The sequence below is a fragment of the Stenella coeruleoalba genome, assembly GCF_951394435.1.
Source record: "Stenella coeruleoalba genome assembly, chromosome: 4".
NCBI lineage: Eukaryota > Metazoa > Chordata > Mammalia > Artiodactyla > Delphinidae > Stenella > Stenella coeruleoalba.
In genome coordinates, this window is record NC_137149.1 from 36,154,951 (window position 1) to 36,167,931 (window position 12,981).

General features: G+C 46.6%; 1 protein-coding gene across 6 annotated transcripts in view; it reads right to left on the minus strand.

Annotated features, from left to right (window-relative positions):
* Window positions 1-12,981, minus strand: part of EVC (EvC ciliary complex subunit 1) — an 84,230-nt gene that overhangs the window by 25,107 nt on the left and 46,142 nt on the right. For 5 of the 6 annotated variants that reach the window (XM_079919981.1, XM_079919980.1, XM_079919979.1 and 2 more), the window contains one exon: window positions 2,363-2,575. The exons of the other annotated variant lie outside the window; for it this stretch is intronic. In XM_079919981.1, coding sequence (XP_079776107.1) covers window positions 2,363-2,575 — 213 coding nt within the window. The remainder of the gene's footprint in view (window positions 1-2,362; window positions 2,576-12,981) is intronic. 6 annotated transcript variants of the gene reach the window in all.

The window sequence follows — 12,981 nt, forward strand, 5'->3', positions numbered from 1 at the left end:
TAACTTAAGACTCATAACTAGAGGTTTTTAGATGAATCATGGCTGTTTGCCTAATAATTTATCAGAAATGAAGTTCTAGATTTTTTTCAGTGTCAGTCATTAAGCAATTGAACAGATACTGCTTGAAGGGTCTTAACCTGCATTATCTCGCAGCAACCCTGTTGGGTATTTTGATCCCTATTTTTCACATGAAAGCTGAGGTTCAGAGAAATTTAGTGAGCTGTGCAAAAGCAGAGTTGTGGGAAATCTGCCAGGTGACCGGCAAGAGTCACCCAGCCCATTAACGGGGTTGCTCTGGTTCAAACCCAGGCATTCAGCTTCCAACATTAGAAGCCTGTCTTCAGACCACGACTGTCTCTACAAGGCCTGATCCCCATTTGGGAGCCGACATCAGAGGCACATCAGACTTATCTGGTGATCTTTCCAAACTGCTGAGGCCCAGGTTTCTCCCCTCTTTCCCTGGAGATGGTAAATTATATGGTCTGGGGCCCAGGATTGGTTAAGAATCAGAGGAATTCAGCTTTATTTACCCTTGGTGACCCTGTGATAATTTCCAAAGCTGCACTATTGTTGCTGGAAATGCAGCCAAGTTTTCCTGAGCATTTGCTATATCCCAGCTACTGGGCTTTGATTAAGGAAGTGAAATATGAAAAGCAGGGTTGCTGTCCTCCAGGAGCCTACAGCCATATGGAGGAGACTGCAAGGTACCAGTGACGGGACAACACAATGCAGCTGACGGCGGATTGAAATTAATTAGAAGGAGGTCTAATAAATTGGACAGGCAGGAAACTAGGCGCTATGCTCGTCCCTGGCTGGAAATGGCCCCATGATGCTTCCCTTTATTTATTGGTATTTTGGACAGCTCCCGTTAGTTGCTTTAGAAAACCTCTGTTGGTTGCATCAGTTGAGCGCTCTTTTGTACCTAACTGAACACTCAATGTAAAAAGACAGGGTGTTTCTCATAACAAGCACCTTGGGGTAGGCAGTCCAGGGCTGAGACAGTCCGCCTTTCTGCCCCACCCTCCTGAATCCTGCCTCTAAGTCAGAGGAAGGCCAGCATACCTCCAGTCCTCCTGTACCTGCTCTGGGCACAAAGAACAGGGAACACTGAAGAGGAGGATGTCTCCTAGCAACACTTGGCCTCTGTATTAGGGAACACAAGCCTTGTGCAGGTACCATACCTTCTCTCATAGGCTAGAACTACACGCGGCCACTTCTAGATGCTGGGATATTGAGCATGTTAGTTTTACAGCCTCTAGCATGCAGGAAAAAGCAAGAGAGAAAGGAAATGTGGGCGTTTTCATTTAGAAATTTGAGGGCTTCCCTGGTGGAGCAGTGGTTGAGAGTCCACCTGCCAATGCAGGGGACACGGGTTCGTGCCCCAGTCCGGGAGGATCCCACATGCCACGGAGCAGCTGGGCCTGTGAGCCATGGCCGCTGAGCCTGCGTGTCCGGAGCCTGTGCTCCGCAACGGGAGAGGCCACAACAGTGAGAGGTCCGCGTACCGCAAAAAAAAAAAAAAAAAACCTTAATTCTTTAAAAATAAAATTGAGGTATATTAGCTTACATAACTATCGTAACACATGGCCACAAACGCTGTGGCCTCAAATGACACAAATTTAGTATCTTACATTTCTGGAGGTCAGAAGTCTGAAATGAAGGGAACAGGGCTGAGTTCCTTCTGGAGACCCTGGGGGGAATCTGTTCCTTGCCTCTTCCAGCTTCTCGAGGCCTCTCGCATTCCTTGGCCGATGCGCACATCACTCTAGCCTCTGCTTAGGTCCTCACATCTCCTCTGACTCTGACCCTCCTCCTTCCCTTTTAAAAGGACCCTTGTGATCACACTGGGCCACTCAGATAATCCAGAATAATCTTCACATCCCCAGATCCTTAATTTGATAGCACGCAATCAGGTCCCTTTGCCCTGTTAGGTAACATATTCACAGGTCTTGGGGATGAGGATGTGGCGACGTTATTCTGTCTACCACATATATACATGGTTTTAATAATGAAATAGACTTTCACTGAAAAACAGGAGTCTCGTGTGTGCAGCTCCTCCCCCCAACCAGTCCACTCCCTTGAAGAACCGCTCTCTGTCATTTATTTCTATTATTCTAAAGAAGGCTTTGCTGCCCTTCTTGTCGGATTAACCGAAGGCATCATCTACTGACCTCCTATCCTGGGAGAGGAGGGCTCTTGCTGTCTTCTCCCCCTCTCCCCATTGTGAAAGGTTGGCAACCAGAATCTTGGTAAAGCATCTAGCATAGGCACTAGGGGATGCTCAGAGATGGAAATCCCTCATTATTCTTCAGAAGTTTAAAAAAAAGGCAGACTCCAGACCCAGTTTTACAAAATGCTGCACCTGCTTTTCTTGCTCCAGGAGATCTTGGAAGAGTTTCCACTGCTGACTCCGGAAGCGATCCAACTTCTCCAGCTGCTGGGCCGCGTTCTCCTGGGCCTCCTGCCTGAGGTATTCACACTCTGCCTGGGAGAGGTCAGTCACACAGGGGAGCGTCTGGAGGAACAGGACGTCCACAAACTTCTGGAACGTTTCCATGGTGCTGCGATACAGCTCCTGAAGCCGAGAGCCACACGACGGAGCTACGTGTCAGGCTCTCACCAGGGCAGGGCCGAGTGTTTCACGCAGGACACAGAGGAAATCCAGCGAAGGGAGCTCTCAAATCACACACAGGCGCGTGCACGCACACACATGCACACAAACACACTCGGTCTTGGGAAACGCCCACTGCCTTCCAGCCCTCTCACCCTCACCCTGTCAAGTGCCAGGCCTGCGCTTTTGACCCAATGAGCCCTTAATCACTGGCGCTTCCTCTAAACCTCCATCCAGATTATTTTCACGACCCCTCACTGGTCTCCCTGCCTCCCTCCACCCTCCACACTTAGGCGAGTTATTTGCACAAGCATAGATCCTTCAATTCCAGCTCAAATAACCTGGAAGACCTCTCTTCCCATCGCAATCAGACCTGCCTAGCAGGACTTCAGGGGCTGCCTCATTTCTCACCATTCTGTTACCTTCATCCCACCTCCCCCACTCCATTCTCTTTCTAAAACTCTTTTTAATTGTGAAAAACAAAAACCTGTAGATAATAATACATTAAACATCTCTGAATCCACCACTCAGTTTTCCTTTTTGTTTCAGACTAAAAACACTAAACCTTACAGGTTAAGTTGGAATCCTTTAAGTTCGCTCTGCAATTCTTTTCCCCTCCCTCCCAGTGTCCTCAGAGATAGCCATCCCCATGAATTCAGCATCTCTGTCTCCAATTTATATTTTTATACTTTCACTATATATGATGCCCATAAATGTGGCTTTTGGTGTGTGTGTTACTTCACATAAATGGCATCTCGTTGCATGTTTCATTATATGGATGCTTTTTAAAGCCTCTCCCCTTCTCCCCACCTCCAGGCACTTTCACATCTGAAATGGACTCCTCTTCACCCTGCAAAACCCCTGCAAAATAATCCCTTCTCTGTGAAGCCTTGCCTGGGCCACTCAGACTAACATGGACATTTCTCACCCTGGGCTCCTGCAGCTCTTTGGTTAGCCCCACCAGGGCATCAAAACTACAGTTTATCTGTCATCCTTCTTGGGCCACAACTTCCCAAGAGCAGAGGCTGCATCATACTCAGATCTGCACCCACATCTCACACCCTCCTAGACTAAGCACCTGACTGCAGTTTCTGAATGCATCACACACCAACATGATGCAGAATGCCCATTTCCCCTTCTCCATCTAGAAACTCCCCTCACATGTTCCAAACTCAATTTGAGGTCTCCTCTTCTGGGAAGGCCTCCCGACCACAGGGTTGTTTTTTTTGTTTGTTTGTTTTTTTAATATCTTTATTAGAGTATAATTGCTTTACAATGGTGTGTTAGTTTCTGCTTTATAACAAAGTGAATCAGTTATACATATACAGATATCTCCATATCTCCTCCCTCTTGCGTCTCCCTCCCACCCGCCCTATCCCACCCCTCTAGGTGGTCACAAAGCACTGAGCTGATCTCCCTGTGCTATGTGGCTGCTTCCCACTAGCTATCTCTTTTACATTAGGTAGTATATATAAGTCCATGCCACTCTCTCACTTCATCCCAGCTTACCCTTCTCCCTCCCTGTGTCCTCAAGTCCATTCTCTACATCTGCATCTTTATTCCTGTCCTGCCCCTACGTTCTTCAGAAACCTTTTTTTTCTTTTAGATTCCATATGTATGCCGACCACAGGGTTTTTTACGAATAAAGTCTTATTACTTTAGCATCTATAGGGCCTAGAAAAGCACCTGGCAAATATCAGGTAATAATAATTGTTAATAATTATGAATTCTTACCATGTGCCAGAGAGTGTCATAAACGCTTTTCTTGTATAATCCCATTCATCCTTCTAACAGTCCAATGAAGATGTTATTATAATTACCATTATTTTACAGATGAGGAAACTAAGACCCAGAGAAGATAAGTAACTGGACATTTGTAGAGGTTGGGTCCTGGCTGTTGGACTATTGGACTCATGCTCTTAACCTGTATGCTACAAGGATAATTGGTTATTTTTGGAAAAAAAAATTCTCAGCACCTCCTCTGGTGTACTGAAGTCATACTTGGTGTGCTCAATGAATATAAGTTAAATTTAACTCAAATCAGTGTTAACGAAACCCAATGAATGCCATGTTTTAAAAAGTTCATGGCCAAGCTGAACTTTGTTTGTAATAAAGTGACCATGACAGGGGCACAAGGGACCCACACCTTTTTAAAAGATTTAGAGATCCTGCTTCCGAGAGTGGCCAACCAGGTAACTTGAACCAATTTCTCCCACTGAAGATGAATTTTTTTAAAAAGCAGGACAAAATGTTTATTAAATCATCATAGAAGTCCGAAAGAGCTAACAAGGTAGTGAGGGGTGTGGTGCCCAAGGTCGGGCGAAGATGCAGTCAGAGAAGTGTGCCCAGCCCTTGGGCTGTGTTTACGTAAGGGGTGTAGGTCAATCCAGGGGAGATGGCTGCACAGCTGATGGACCTATGACAGCCTCAAGCAGTCGAAGGGACAGAAGGTGGAGTTCACAGCTCATATGGGTTGGGGCCTCGTAAACGATTCCACACCTAGGGCTGGAACCCAAAAAGCAGCACCAGAGATACATGATTGAAATGGAAGGAAACCAGATCTGACTGGTTTAAACAGATGGCAACCTGCAGTCTGGTCATGTGGGTGACCCAGCATATTTCAAGTCCAGACCTTGAATTAACATGACTCTGAATCATCAGAGGCCCAGTCATTGGGCAGAAGCAAAGGAAAATCCTCTCTGCAGGAGGAGAGCCTCACTGCATGCTTGAAAATATTTTTACCAATATATGTACAAATCTGGGACAAGGCATATGTAGAAAAAATAAACAGGCACACAAGGAGATAAGAATATGACCAAAGACCTATACAAACTACAGACATGAAAAACAAACCCACGGGTAGTCCAGAGAGTGTAATTAGAAGACAAGGACTTTAAAGGATTGATGCTTACCGTGCTCATGACGTTAAAAGCCACTCTTAAACCTTAAAGCAAAGAGCTAGAAATTATAAAAAGTAACGTTACTTAGTTTAAAAAAAAGTCAGAACTTCTAGAATTGACGAACACTGCTCAATAATATGAACCCAATGTATAGGTTTCATTGCAGTTTAGATGCAGCTGGAGAGAGAATTAGTACTGGAAGAAAGATCAGGAGAAAATCCAGAACAAAGTAAAGAGAGACTAAGGGATGGAAAATATGGAGGAGAAGATAAAGGCTAAAAGATACAGTGAGAAAGTCCAAAATGTTTAATTGGAGTCCCCAAAGGAAAGAAGGGAGAGTCCAGGCAGTAGTCATATTTGAAGTGATAATGGCTGAGAAATCTCTCAAAACTGATGAAAGAAATTTACAGATGAGGAAACTGAGGCTTTATCTGTACATGTAAAAGAGAGGTTAAATAAATTGCATAAGTTCACACACAGGGCCCCGATGGTCAGGCTCCTGCATCCTTGATCTAACCATGATGCTCTTAGGTAATTTTTTTTAACAAAGAATGGATGAGAGAATAAGCAGCACCTAATAAACACAGGGTCACTTTTTGTGACATTAATAGTAGATAAAGGGCTTCCCTGGTAGCACAGTGGTTAAGAATCTGCCTGCCAATGCAGGGGACACGAGTTCGATCCCTGGCCCTGGAGGATCCCGCATACCACAGAGCAACTAAGCCCGCGTGCTATAAATACTGAGCCTGTGCTCTAGAGCCCACGTGCCACGACTACTGAAGCCTGTGCACCTAGAGCCCGTGCTCCGCAGCAAGAGAAGCCACCACAATGAGAAGCCTGTGCATCGCAACGAAGAGTAGCCCCCGCTAGCCGCCAACTAGAGAAAGCCCGTGCACAGCAATGAAGACCCAACACAGCCAAAAATAAAAACAAATAAATTTTTTTTAAAAAGTAGATGAAATAGTTTTTAAGAAAAAAAGCTCTTCTAGAGAGAAAGGGGATCAGCTCATAGCACCAAAAGCTTTAATTCACCAGAAAGATGTAAAGGTTCTAAATTTGTATGCACTTAATGGCATTACCCAAATCGATGCAATTTGTCACATTAACAAAATAAAGCTGAAAAGCATCAAGATGATTATGTGAATAAATGAAGAAAAAAGTACTTCACAAAATTTAATTTCCATGCAGAAGAAACACTCTTAGCAAAATAGGAAATGGAAGGAAACTTCCTCAATCTGAAAAAAGAAAAAAACTATAGCAAACATTATACCTGAGGGTGGAAACTACAAAGGTCCTGATTTTATGTAAATGGAATCATATAGCATGTTAGGTTTGTGTATCTCAACTTTCTATGTCCTTGTGAGATTCCTCTGTGCTGTCGTGTGTAGCAGTAGTTCATTCTTCCTCACTGGTCTGTAGTGTTTCACTGTATAAATACACCACCATTTATCCGTTCTACTGTTGAGGGACATTTGTGTGGCCTTTTATTTTAGACTATCACACATTCTGCTGACATGAACTTTCTCGTGGATGCCGTTTGATACACATGTGCGCTTGTTTCTCTTGGGCATAGGCCAAGGAGCAGAATTGTTGGGCTATGTGTGTGTGTAGCTTCAGTCCATATCCTCCATAACTAGTAGCCACCAATTTGATTAACATTTTGAATTTATAGATCAACTTGGTGAGGATGAACATCTTGACAATATCAAATCTTCCAATCCAGAAACATGGTATATCTTTACATTTATTTAGGTCTTATTAATTTTTCTTAATATTGTTTTGTGAGCAGGGAGTGGATTGGGATTGGGAGGAGGTGTGAGGGGGCTTCAGAGGTCCTGGTTATGATCTCTTTCTTGATCTGGATGGGGGTTGCATAGATGGGTGTTTTTAATAGTCATTTGTTAATCCATAAGGTTATGTGTTACATAGATGGGTGTTTTTAATAGTCATTTGTTAATCCATAAGATTACATGTTATCCATGTATTTGTGTCTATTACATTTCACAATAAAAATGGTTTAATAAGATGGGAGTGATTTACATTTTCTTCCAGCCTCTGGAAATCCCAATTTTCTGCTAGGAGACAGATTTTAAAAATTGATTCTCCTATGTTGGAATCTATCCTTCCACAGCAGCAGTTGGGGATACTAAGACACACCTTTTTCTTTTGTGTTCATGATGGTCAAACTGCAAAAATACACTGTTTGCAAATTCAAGAAAGGTGAACTTTGTAAAAACTACATGGTCCATTAGTCAAGGCTCTTTCTAATAAAAAAATGTGCTGGATTCTGTCTGCTCCCTGGACAGAGACACATCCGCGTCATCGCACGTGCTCTGATAGGCCATGAAACACATGGCTTCCCACTTAACGCTGACACGTTTCGTTTGGGAGATGATGATTTATCCTGTGCCTGAAATAGAACAGGAATTAATCCGTGTTCTTCTCTCTCAGCGTGTGTGAGGGGTCGGACAGCAGGGGACACTGGTCAGGGGAGAGGCTGGCCCTGGGCCTCAGCCCTGCACTTTTCCTCAAATAGAAGCACACAGAACCCAAGCTAGGGCGGGATTTCACCCTGACTCGTCCTTCACTGAGGTTTCCACCTCTGCAGCCTGACCCAGAGGATCCAGCGTCCTCTCCAGGCTTCTTGCAGAGAAAGGACTGGGGCAGGGGAAGGGCACACGTTCTGAAACCTTTGAAAAGGAGTCTCAGTTTTCGTACCTGCAAAAGGAATAAGATGCGAACTACATCTGTAAAGACAGCACCTGCCTTGAGGGCTGATTGCCAGGGATCAGATACAGGACACAGCACAGAGCGAACGCTTCATAAACGCCGGCTATTCTCATTCCAGAGAGGTTGGGAAAGTCAGCGTGTGGCTCTCAATAAATGTTACCTGTTGCTCTTTTCATTCCCAGAACAGAGCATTTTGGAGAAAAGGCAGTGTGTGTTTCCATTTGCTTGCAGGGTGGGGAGGAGAGAGGGAAGGGAAGGGGGCGTTCCCAGCAGAGGTGGGCAGGTGCCCTTGGGAGAAAGCCAGGTGGACCAGTGGGCGGAAGCACAGGATGTGTGGAAGCAGAGAAGCAGCAGGGGGTCAGCCTTCCGGGGGGCAGGGAGCTCAATGCCATGCGGAGGAGTCAAGACCTGGCAGCCTGCACCCGTGAAGGAGCTCACACAAGGCGCGGATGTGGCCAGGTCTGAAGATGTACTGATGAGGGTGAGTGCTGACTGAGGGAATAAAACATGTACTTCCAGGATCCCATGGACATGGCCCGGCTCCCTGTGAGTTTCCGGTTCATCACAGGAACCAGAAATGTTCCTCTGCAGGGACCACACCCTGACAGTTTTGAAGATGCACAGTTAACTCCTTCAGAGTCAGGTGTGCACAGGATCCTGGGACAGAGCAGTGCTGAGAGCACAGGTGAAACTGGGTCTCTTAAAAACGGGAAGGGGAAGCTGGGATGAAGTGAGAGAGTGGCGTGGACTTATATATAAGTCCATAGATAGCTAGTGGGAAGCAGCCGCATAGCACAGGGAGATCAGCTCGGGGCTTTGTGACCACCTAGAGGGTGGGATAGGGAGGGAGCGAGGGAGACACAAGAGGGAGGGGATATGGGGATATATGTATATGTATAGCTGATTCACTTTGTTATAAAGCAGAAACTAACACACCATTGTAAAGCAATTATACTCCAATAAAGATGTTAAAAAACCCACAAAACTGGAAGTAGGTTGGATCAAGGGTCAGGAGCCTGGGAACCCACCTGCACTGGGTCACTTGCCAGCAGTGTGACAAGGGGCGACTCTCTTCCTCTCTGGGGCTTCACCCAACAGAGGAGGAAAATGATACCTGCTTCCTGAGGACATGCGACACAGGAGACGTGTGCGTGGATGGGCACAGTGTCTCCAGATCTTCCTCTCCCCCAGAGCCATGCCCTTTGCCACATAACCTTGCACGCCTTCCCACAGGGAGTGGGAAGCGCCTCCCCAACCCTTTAACTTCGGGTCAGTCATGTGACTTGTGTTGGTCAACAGAATGAGGTGGAGGTGAAATGGGCTAGTTTGGAGGCTAGACCCCTGTCATCGCTATGAGAACATTCCCAGGCCAGCCCACTGGTCCTAGGAAGAGTAGAGACGGTTGTGTGCGTGGCCAAGTTGTGTTAGTCACGCCTAGATCAGACAACCACCAGCTGACGCACAGACCCTGGGGATAAATCACTGTCATTTTCAGCAACAGGGTTTTGAGGTATCTTGTTGCACAGCATTACTGTGGTCATAATCACGTGATACCACACCGGACAGAAGGGGCCCTAAAGGTGAAAGCTCTGGGGTAAAGGTGTCATATCCTCACAGCCTTCACGGGTTCATCCTGCAAATGTCTCTTGAGCACCTACTGCAGGAAGGCTCTGTGCCAGGGCCGCTGGGTGAACAAAGCTGACGTGGACCCTGACTTTAGAGAACGCACCCCCAGTGAGGGGGCAGACATCGCACAGGAACTCACGATATCCTATGGCAAGTGTGATGACAGGGAGGCTGGGAGCCCTAGGGACAGACCAGGGAATCTAACCGATCTGAGGGGGAGTCGGAGAAGGGCTCCCCGAAGAAGTGACAGGTAAGCTAAGATGAGAACAAGCCAAACTGAGGGGATGGAGGGAATGGTATTTCAGGCCGCAGAAGAGCACATGCAAAGGCACTGGGGCAGGAGGGACTGGGCCACCTTTGGGGAGCTGAGGGATGTCTGAGGTTGGCTGGAAGGCAGGGAGCAAGGGACATGCCTCCAAACAAGTGGTGAGTGGGCTGTGTCACATGAGCCTTGTGGGCTAGGTCAGGGGGCCTTATGGGCCAGGTTGGGTGGGTCTCATGGACCAGACTAGGTTGGCCTTTGGGCCAAGTCAGACGGGTCTCATGGGTCAGGCCACGTGAACACTTCATTGGCCAGGCTGGGTGGTCACCATGGCCAGGTTAAGGATGTTGGACTTTATCCTGAGAGCTATGGGTGGCATTCTGGGGTACTAAGTGGGTTCTTTCATATGGTCAATCTACAAAAGAAGGCAGCTAAGAATTCCTACATCAGAGAGGTTAAATGATATGGACCAGGCCGCATAGCTGGTACAGAGCTGAATCAGGCCCACAGCCTGGCCTGTCTGATTCCTGGGTGACTCTTCTCTCCTTTGCAGTTTTGCAACTCTTTGCAGGGAGGTGAGCTGACTGTGAAAATTACTAAAAGGAGGGAGAGGTATAATCGGGTAGCAGTGGTACCCTGAGGGCACCGGCAAGTTTTACTTCTGTACATGAAGAAAACATAAATGAATTACTCTACTAGTCTTGCTAAAATAAAACAAAAAGCCACGTTCCCGTAGCTTGCTACAGTAAAGTAGATATAAGCATGCCAGTCTATCTTTCTCAGACCTGTCATACTTAGTGATGATTTATCACACTTTAACCTTGATAAAGGACCATGGAATTGACTCACCCTCTGTAGCACCTACGGAAATCCTCTTTCCAGTGACAGGAGCTGTATGGTGCCTACACTTGTCAATTTCCTTCTCAAGATCTACTTCCAATAGAACACTGCCCCCAAATCATTGTTTTGGTATTTCTCCCAAACCTAGTTTCTTCTACTCTTTGGAAACTTACTGTTTCCCACCTGTGATAGGCAAAATAATGGCTCCCCAAGATGTCCATGTTCTAATCCCTGAAACCTCTGAATGTGCCACACAGTCAGAGATTTTGTGGATGTGATGAAAGGACTAAGTGAAAAGCAAGGATCCTGAGATGAGATTATCCAGGGTTATCTCAGTGCGGCCCACATAATTATAAGGGTCCTTGTAAATGAAAGAGAGAGGCAGGCAGTCAGAGTGAAAGGAGATGTAGGATGGAAGCAGAGGCAGGAAGAGTATGGCTGTGGCCTGGAGATGGAGGAAGAGGCCACAAGCCAAGCAATGCAGGCACCTCTAGAAGCTGGAGAAGGCAAGGACATGAATTCTTCCCTGGAGCCTCCAGGAGGAACCAGCCCTGCCGATACCTTCACGTCAGCCCACTAAAACCCATTTTGGACTTCTGACCTCCAAAAACGTAAGGTAATAACTCTCGTTGTTTTTAAGTTGTTTTTAAGTTTAAGTTGTGGTAGTTTGTTCTATCAGCAATAACACACCATCTTCAGGATGCCAATGTTTCAGCTGATTGATATATTCACTGATGCATTGATTCACCCATTCATTTACTCATCAGTGTTGCCTGATTGCCTGTAATGTGTCATCCCCAGCTGGATTCTGCAGAACACACTGCAGCCCTCCCAGCAAGGACTCCACACCCCCGCCTTCCTCTTGTCCACCAAATCACTTCTCCCCACCTGAAGGTTACAGCCCTGGGCCTGTAACCCAGGCCCCCAGCTGTGTGACCTTGAACAAAATACTTTAACCTTTCAGTGCTGTGCAGTGAAGAACTGACCTTGCTGAAAGAGAGGCCTGGCCTTGGTCCACGGTTCTTGAGAAGTGACTTGTAAGTTCTCGGAATGTCCTGCCTGATAAGAGGGTCTCTATTTACCTGGGAACCTCGGGCAGCTTCAGACAATCTATGACAGTGATGCGATTTAGGGTGGGGCCCTTGGGCCATGTGGCATCAGCTCCACCTCTAGAGGGGCTGGGGCTTAAGGTCAGCCACGTTGGTGGTCAACCACATCTATGTGACTGAGCCCCAGTAAGAACTGTGGACACTGAGGCTTGGGTGAGCTTCCCTGGATGGCAACGCTCAGTGTGTAATGCCACGCATTGTTCCCAGGAGAAGTGAGCACTGTCCACGACGCCACCAGGACAGGATACCTGGGAGCTTTGCAGTTAGAACTTTAGACTCTGCCCATGTGCCTCTTCTCTCGGCTGACTTAAATCTGTATCCTTTTGCTGTAATAAACCATAACCGTGAGCAGAACAGCTTTCAGTATGAGTCTTTCTAGAGACATGAAGAACCTGAGGGTGGTCCTGGGGACCTCTGGACTTGCATTTGGTATCAGAAGCGAGGGTGGTCTACTCCCAAACACTTCATGAGTGCTGACCATTATTATTCCTGTCTTCTTTGAGGACAGAGCTTCACTTTTTCTCTTAGTTTCCTCAGCCCTAACTTCCCATGAGACTCTGAAGCTGAGACGGTTGACCTTGGCAGGGCTGTTATCACCCTACTCCCCCAGGAGCCCTTCAGGAGAAACAGTAGGGGGAGGACAGTCAGAAATGAACAAATAAACAAGCAGGTCTCCGGGGCACCCTGTGATGCAACCATGGCAAACTCAGCTCTGCGCCTGTCATTATCAGCAAGACTCTGGGCTCATTTCAGGAATCTCTCTACAAGGCATCCATCTCAGTCAAAATGAGAATTCACTGTTTGTTTAGAGGCCAAGAGACAGTGGGGGTTTAGAAAAATGCACTTTTCTCTACAGCCTGAGAACCGTTAGGTGGTGATCAAATTTATCTCACAGCCGCCATG